This window comes from Branchiostoma floridae, chromosome 13, assembly GCF_000003815.2.
Source record: "Branchiostoma floridae strain S238N-H82 chromosome 13, Bfl_VNyyK, whole genome shotgun sequence".
NCBI classification, from domain to species: domain Eukaryota; kingdom Metazoa; phylum Chordata; class Leptocardii; order Amphioxiformes; family Branchiostomatidae; genus Branchiostoma; species Branchiostoma floridae.
In genome coordinates this window covers 11,353,425-11,362,133 of record NC_049991.1, presented here as the reverse complement: position 1 = coordinate 11,362,133, position 8,709 = coordinate 11,353,425, and the positions used below count along the sequence as shown (strand labels likewise).

The window sequence follows — 8,709 nt, the reverse complement described above, 5'->3', positions numbered from 1 at the left end:
CCCTCCGAGGGATCGTAGCCAGGACTGCCCACAAGACTGCCCCCTATGATTGTGTTCCGTAAGCCACCCTCGACCATGAAGGCCTTGATTTGGCTCTCCTCAGGCAGGTTGTCGACGCTCACTTCCGTCTGGTCACTCCTGGCAAACTGCAGGGACATCATCTGGGAGGAGATGTGATGCTGATGACCCCAGGTGAAGGGGTTAGTGTCGAATACCATCTCAACCTGACTCACTACCTCTGAAGATACGCCCAACACGCTCCTGGGCACAACAAACTGACTGCCGCTGATGTTCTGGGCTGTGCTGACGACACTGGCCTGCGTGAGCTTGGCCCGTGAGGAGATGGAAGGTGCAGTGATGACTATGTCCTCTTCTCCCTCCACCTTGCTCTTCAGCAGGGCATAGTTATACCTGGAGGCTAGGCTGTATGTGTTGGTCACCACTTCCCTCCGGTGGGATTCACTGTTGAAGGCAAAGAAACAATTGTTTGAAAAGTCATACAAATTATTTGCTAGTAGAGTTTTCAATATAACTAATTGTTATAATGCTGCAATAAATACTAAAACAATGCATAAGCTGTGCAAGATTGGACCTCAGGCTCTGGTCTTCTAACATGTAACTACCGTATAAAAAGTCAAAACTGCCCTCAGCGGGACCAATAAAATTTATTTACTTTTATTGAATTGCAACAATGGTCAATGTGGTCAGGTGGTCACAATAGACATTATTGTTCATGCTAGTGTCAATGGAAAAGGCACCACCAAAACGTGGTCACATTGGAAAGGTGGTCTTTATGTAGAGGTGGTCACTGTACAAGTTTGACTGTATACCATACCTATGGCATGCTTGACATAGTGTGTACTGTAATTTGTGGATATGCCCCTACAAGCTTGTCATGATTATGATAATACCTGAAAGACACAGAGATGTCAGTGGTTGGCTCATAAATGTTGAGGTTGGCTGCATCCATAAGGTTGGAGATGATGTTCATGATGTTGGTGGCAGTGTCCATGTCCACAACCTGACCCTCTTCAGCCTCTTCCTCCTGGATCTGGACCAAGTCCTCCAGGGCACTGGTTATCCCATGGTGGCTGGTCTCTGAGATCATTTCCGGGGGGAACATCTGCAAAAGGACATGGGGACGGGTTACATGGTGGACAGGGAAACACAAGTAGTAGTAGCAATGTATGTACAGTGTGTACATGCATAATAGTACACCAGGTGCTACATTTACAAAGTTAATGTACATTGTATCATATAGGACTACTACAGAACATTTCAACACTTTTTTGCAGTGCAATGTATGAAATGAGGATATACGGGTAACTATCATCAGCTACATGTATCATGCCTCCTTCAGTGATCAGGAGTCACTGACTCATATGTATACATGGAACACTGTACCAGAACAGAATTTGTTTTCTTTTACAATTATCATTCAATCAAAAAGGTATTACGACTTCCAATATTTCAGTGACCCCATTTACCTATTGCTATAAGATAATACTATAAATAACTGTGATAACAGGTTGAGTAATGGCAGGTACATGTACATGTTAATTTTTAAACTCCTCTGGTACTTTGGTGCCTCCCAACTGTTGATCTAATGCCAGTCTGGAATGTGTGACAGGAACAATTGTGTGGAATGAACACAGGCTGGTTTGTGCAGTACTGGTGCCAGCGTGTCAGTACTCGGTAAGCACACTGGACGGGAAATGAAAAAGCTGTGGATTTTTCTCCCCACTTTGCTGTTACAGGTACATTCCTTGGATGGCATAAGTAGACTTTGCAGAGTTTTTCAAAGTGGCTTATCAATGCATGCCGGGTTAGAATGTCACGAGGAAATGAAAATGAAAAGCAGGCTGCGTGCTGCTCCAGATACGAGAATGTTCTGATAGGTGGGGTTAGATGTTGGTTTTGCAGTGGTGCAGAGGACCTATTTGAAACCAAACAGACAGCACAAAGGGGAATGACGCACATTCATTGTGGGGTAGGTATTCAGGGCAGGGCAGCCCTTTCTTCATGAACACAGGCCCTGGACAGGAAAAGCACTACAGGCGTTTGGTCCTGATAAAGGTAAAACTGGCTCGACGACAGACATCTTCATCATTTTTTTTTTCCTCACCCTAAGAAACCAGGTCAAGGAGACACAGAATAGCAATGTTCTGTGGTTCCTCCCACACAACATATGACTTGTGCCTGCTAACTACCAAGTTTAGCCATAATGTTATCTGATGGTTCAACACATTTCAAAGAAACAGCAAATTCTTGAAATAAAGTGGAATTTCACAAAACTCCCCAGGAACAGAATCAGTATGCATTATCCCTACATCGAAGATTGATGCACAGTTATGTAATGTTAGGGACAAACTAATGACGGGATGACTCAACAGGCTTGTTATGGTATAAGTGTCATCTGTCGTACACATTGACAGACTTTCTGGCGTTATCAAGGAAATGTCTACACAAACAATACCGCAATGATGTCGTGTTTGATTCAGTGCGGTATGGGTACACAAAAAAGGTTACAAATGTCAGCAAATTCAGCGCCAACAAGGGCTTAATTGACTTTAGACAGGTACTAGAAGAAAGACAAATATTTAGCTTAATCAGACAGAGTGGTTAAGATAAGATTCAGCAGTAAGAGTCTTTGTTTGCAGAAAGTTCACAAGACAGGTGAAACCAACAGTTCCAATATGTATTATGTGGGTCACCCAACACATAGCAAACAGTGAGAATGGAGAACTGAGACATGTTTCTTTTTTCTCTAGATTTAAAGTGACACTGTAGGACACCCACAACTTTCTGCAACCTAGATGTCTGACATCCTGGGAGGTTAAAACTATTATTCTTGGCTGTACTTCCTATTTTCATAGTACTCCAGAGATTCCTCCTGTTACACCAAAAAGTACCCTCTTTAACATCCACACCTCAGGAAGAATGGCCGAACATCAGCGTTGATTTCGCAATCCTGTATCACCATCAACAGATGGCTGGTACAGGCCTTCAACTGCGATACGTGAGACCGTGGGTAAAAACAGTAGGCTGTTACCAGAAGACTAGGGTTCCTTTGACAAGGTGTTGATTTCTATTAAAGGTCCTGGTTAAGAATACAACCAAATTCTGTGGCCTTGTTCTGACTAACGTTTCTTCCCTTCTCCAGTTTCTTTTGTGTAATAATCCTGACATCGTCCAGGTTTCAACAAGCTTTTCAAGTGTCCCCAGCTCTACATGAAAGAGAGCGGGATTGAATTTCCGCTCTTCCCACACTGCTACAGCACTGGACTTTTTGTAGGAAAGCACGTACTGTACATTTTTCACAACAGGTTCGACATAACCTTTACCTTGTACAAGCCCAAAAGAGCATTGTACCAGAACAAACTAGCAACCACAGGCTCCTTCTTTTTAGTTACAACATATGCTTTATACAAAGAAAGGCTTTGTAAATCCTCTCGAGGACAATGTTTCTGTGTTTCAGGCTTGTTGTTTTCTCTTCAAAAAAAGCTTAGATGGTGAATTAAATCATGGCTTTTCTTATCTGTTAGAACTAAGATGGTGCCTGAATCATCCACAGACAGGCAATGCCCACAGAAGATTGCATTAGTCTTGCTCCAATAGTTTCAGTTAATTGGATTCAATGTAGGAGGAGGAGCTCTACTTACTGACCACAGGACCTACAACCAGCCTGTCCAGGCAACTGCTTCCTGCAGTTCTTATCACTTCTTTACAAGTACACACAACTGATCAAAAATTGAGACAAATGTGCCAATAACAACATCCTGCTATCTGATAACATGCCATAGACATGTAGGAATGGTGAATCAGGTATCAATACTTGAAAAATCGAAACATTCTGTATGGTCCTTAAACTTTGGTCACATTTGCCTGTAGCTGGAAAGCATCCAGACTGGATTCATGAAATTTGTAAATAGTTAACTTTCATTAGGTGACAACCATTGCAATGTCCTTATTTCACAACCAAATTTGAACTAGTATTGATGTTTCAACTGCCTGTCTGGTGTTCTCAGGGCGTAGTGACGTTGTTGAAATGTCAGGACTAGTTAAAAAAAATTTTTTGTGAAATAAGAAAATTGTAATGATTAAAGATCCATCAAGCTTTGGAAATTTTGATTTCAAGCTATTCCTTGACGCAGCTGAACAAGCTGTTTGCCCTTACTACGTGTTCCTTCTATATGTCTTGTTCTTGGCACAGGGCTCAAAATTTATTTTTCGGATTAGGTGCACTGGTGCACCCAGCTCAAAAAATTGGGTGCACCAAAAAAGTTTTGGGTGCACCACTTAAATTTAAGTAGAATGTCAGAAAAAACTAATAACAAAACTTAGTTACAAGCTTTCAAATTCTTAAACAACTACCATGACAGACATTTTTATTATCTTTCTAACACTTAGATTTCAAGAATATGATGTATACTAGTATACTTGATATCTTTTCATACATGAACTTAATAAAATATTTGGGTGCACCCTGTGCACCCATTGAAAAAAATTGTGCGCACATTTCCAATTTTGGGTGCACCTGGGTGCACATGCACCCAGTATTTCGAGCCCTGTTGGCATAAAGTGTTTTTAAGGGCCACTGTATGTTGAAGGGATTTGTTCCTGAGCCTGCTCAGTAAAGTTTGCTCAGACACCAAACCATGGACAAAGACTCCAGGGGTTCTGTTTTGACAGAGGTGTTGACAGATTAGATACAGACAGGTCCAGTCTCAGAGGATATGAAAATCTGTATCTGTCCACAGTACTAAGGATTTCAACACAAGAACTAATACTGCACTTCGTAAGTGTTTATCATGGGGCATGCTCACAGCCTGTCTGACATGCATTATAAACTTTTCGTCCACTTTTTTAATGCTTACACCAAACACTACCACACCAAGGACCCTACCATAAATTTTATGAGCTTTGTATCTTGAGAGTCATTTCAAGCTTCCTGTGTCATTTGTTGTCATTTAAATGCCTAAAATATCACTCACAGTCTGCCTTGATGACAGTTCTGAACTTACCGTACACAGCGACAGAACAGCAGAAACCTGCTTGCTGTCCTCCTTGGTACTGATAGACCCTGACAGCGATGTCACCGTGTTGATGATGTCACTGCGGAGATTCTCCCGATCGCTAAACTCCCCATCATTTGCGTTGCTTGCCCAGGCTTCCTCGGACCTTACATTCAGAATTGTTGCCGAGATCAATGCCAATCCCAGAATGAGCTGAGTGTTGCCATTTTGTTCAGCATTCTGTAGGTCTGTAGATGTTCTGTTGGACAGCCACTGTACAACAGTGTCAAACCCATTCAGGTCCGTCTTCTCTGGATACTCCACAGTCATGGTGCTGTGTACAGGTAGAGAAATGGATCTTTATGTCTAGCAACAATTCTTACAGAACTAATCAATAGGGAAAAAAAATCTTTTAATGCTTAGACATCCATTGAATAAAAGCCAATTTTACTCCTAGTGCTATGTAAACTAGAATAGTCAAAGTAAGGAAATTGTTGACTTTACCTACATTACGAGACCATTGTGTATTTCTACTTCACTACAGAATAGTAAGCATAAAACAAACTGTACAGCACAAGTATGTTCCAGTCTATGATTAAGGGCAACAAAGCCCTTTTAGTTATCACGCAAGGCACATTTCATCAATCTCCTAATTATCATACTGTACATCATGAAACTTTTCGTTGACCTCCCCACTGCAAATGCATGACACTGTGAATATGTCTGCCATGAATGACTACAGTACTATAGCATCGTTTTCATCGTGTAATACGAATTTAGTACATAAATGTAATGCGAATCTATAAGACTTCCTAAACCCTGTTTTCTTTTGACTGCAAAATAAAACCACTGCAAAAGTTACATGATTTACGGTAGGTAACTCAGTCCTCCAAACTTGGACCCTCTGCTTTATCTTCTGCATTCTATCTGTACCCCAGTGGTCACTCAACCAAACAACACAATCCAATTGCACCACGTTAGATAATCCTCTGATAAGTCTAGACCAGGATGTGCCCTCAAAGTTTATCCACAGAGTCAATATGTACCCTGTAGCCTTCGTCGCTGTTCAGGCTCCCAGTGTTGCCTTTTCTTTGCTGCCGATATGATCCTTTTCAAGGGTTCCAATATCCAGTGAGCAATTACCTCACAAAAGTCTTTAATTAGCTTAATTATCAACTGGCAATTTAGCTCAGCAGGATACTTTTGTAGAACCTAATCATCTAATTAGCAAACCAAACATACTGACAGAACAAATAAATCAAATCAGTTGCTTCTGTTTTGTAGCTTTTTAACCCTCCCCCTGCTGAGTTCTGTTGTTGTACCTATTTAGCACATGGATGAACCCACCCCAGGGGGCAGGTTAACTATCTACCAACCACCTGTATTCAATCAGACTTCCTATCACTCAAAACCAGGCTGGTACTGTACAGGGAGGTCCTGTGCTTGCTTTCTCATTCCATACAGACAGAAATGAGGAAAATATGTTGTTTCCCAGAGGGAAATGAAACAAAGACACAGATTGTTAACAGTATTTACCAGTAAAAGAAACCCATCATTTTAAAGAGTGGAATTTGTTACCTGTTGAATGCTTCTGCCTGCGCTCCTAGACGATCCTCTACAAGGATGACGACTCTGACGTTGTGGTTCCAGTCATCTAGCCCCACAGGCAGTGTGGACTGGTACGTGGTTTGTGTGCCACGGTAAAGCAGGAAAGACTCATAGGTGTGCTGCCCAGTCTGTCTCATGACAATGATGTTGATCAACAGGTCGGCATAAATGTTGTTGTTGTCATTCCATCCGGAGCAGTCAAAGGTCACCGTCGTGTATGATGCTATGATTTTTGCCTCACTGGCGCTTACAGTGCACAGTCCTCCACTCGGGGGGTCATTATGATCCAGGTGTAAAGTCGCATATCCATGTTGGGAACCATCTGTTACAGTCAAGGTGAAAGTGTAACCGTGACCACTGGCCAGAGCACCTGGCCGGAGAACAAGGTTCCTAGAACTATCTCCTGTTGTCGTTGTGTATTCGTTGAGCTCAAACACGCTGTTGTCGTCTGCTCTCACGTCCCATTTGTAGACGGCGTCTGGGTTGCAGTTCTGGCACTCGCCTGTCACGGTGACGTGTTGGTTCCAGCTGATGGTCATGGTGTTCAGGGAGATGCAGGACACGCAGGTGATGAACACTGATGGGACATTCTGCACGTTTACAACAATCTGAAAGGAAAGAAGGAAATCACAATCATTCATCTGGAGAAACATTAAACTATGGGTGTGACAATTAATTTTTGTTTTATTTGGTTGCTTTGGAAAGAGCAACTGAACAAGAGCAACTATAGTCCAGTATACTATAGTCGGCTGTTCACTCTAGTTACAACTTCACTTTTCTCAAAACAAAGATCATTTCATCTCAGATCTTCTTTTATTTTTGTTCCTATCATAATACATCCTAATTCATGTACTATAATAATACATCAAAGTTCAATCTTGAGCCTGCAATCTCTTCATACAAAACTACATCTCAACCACAACGGTGCATGTAATGCCTGCACCAATTTGAAAGTTTGAATTATGAATTAATAATATATATTAAGCATTGTGGATGGATAACACAGGTTTACACGCTAAAAGCCCATAGCATGTACTGACATCTCAACCCAGTCAGATCTGAAGTACCCATGCTAGCTAATTTGGCCTTTTGGCAACAAAGACAACATAGCTGTAGCATTTCTCCAAGGTGATGACATGTCTCGGAGACAGCCAACGTGATAGAAACAAATGCAGCCCTTCCTGCCCTATAGGCTGATTAAGTTCTTAAGTAGGCGGGTAGTTTTGACTGACAGGTGTACGTGACAACAACAACAGGGCAGGCACAAATATTGAGAAATCAGACACCTGCTTTGCAATACTGCCAGACAATGTTGCTAGTGGAAACATACACAGATGGGAATGACCTTGCGGGTTGCCACAAGACCACCAACATGGCGGCACATACAACATCAGCCAACGATAGACTGGCTGATTGTTGTCATACCAAACATGACTTGACCTATATCATTCAAGGTAAGGAGCCTTGGTGACCTTCAGATACAGTTGCCCCCTGGGCTGTGGTTTAGTTTTGCATGGTGATTATTAAAAAGACGTCAACACCTGAGGCTGCCTGGATCATTTGTCAATGTTATTGTCACATCTTGTAATGTTAAGTACACCAGAAGTAAAAGGAATATCACATGTCAAAAAGCTATTTTAAAAACAAACAAAGCATTGTGCATAAAATGAAAACACAGGAGATTGTCATACTGCCATATTACCCCCTACCTTCTTTTCTTCCTGCACCAGCCCCAAATTGTTTGCTTTGTCTATCCATTCACATTTCATTATTTCTGTAGAAACTATTTAATAAACATGAGACAAGGAAATCATAAAATGTGTGAATATGAAAATATGGTGACGTACTGTTTGTTGCGCTGACTGCGGTACTCGGTCCTGTTTCCCAACTGTTAGGTTGAGGAGGAAGGTGGTTCCTTCGGGCAGTGTGTTTGCAGGGATGGACACCAAGCTCTTGTGTTGCAGTGTAGCCCAGTCAATGACATTGCATGCAGCAGTGGGATCATTTGGACCATTCTGGAAGTACAGACCATTCACTTCTGTTATAAATCAATATAAAGTACATGTACATGGGAACTAGGACCTTA

The 8,709-nt window shown here is 41.8% G+C and overlaps 1 protein-coding gene across 1 annotated transcript in view; it reads right to left on the bottom strand.

The window, feature by feature from the left end:
- LOC118429047 (polycystin-1-like) overlaps positions 1–8,709 on the bottom strand; it is a gene marked incomplete in the record, with an annotated part of 44,405 nt that overhangs the window by 12,632 nt on the left and 23,064 nt on the right. The window contains 5 exon segments of the mRNA XM_035839389.1: positions 1–462; positions 912–1,123; positions 5,025–5,349; positions 6,594–7,231; positions 8,471–8,638. Of these exon segments, the coding sequence (XP_035695282.1) occupies positions 1–462; positions 912–1,123; positions 5,025–5,349; positions 6,594–7,231; positions 8,471–8,638 (1,805 nt within the window).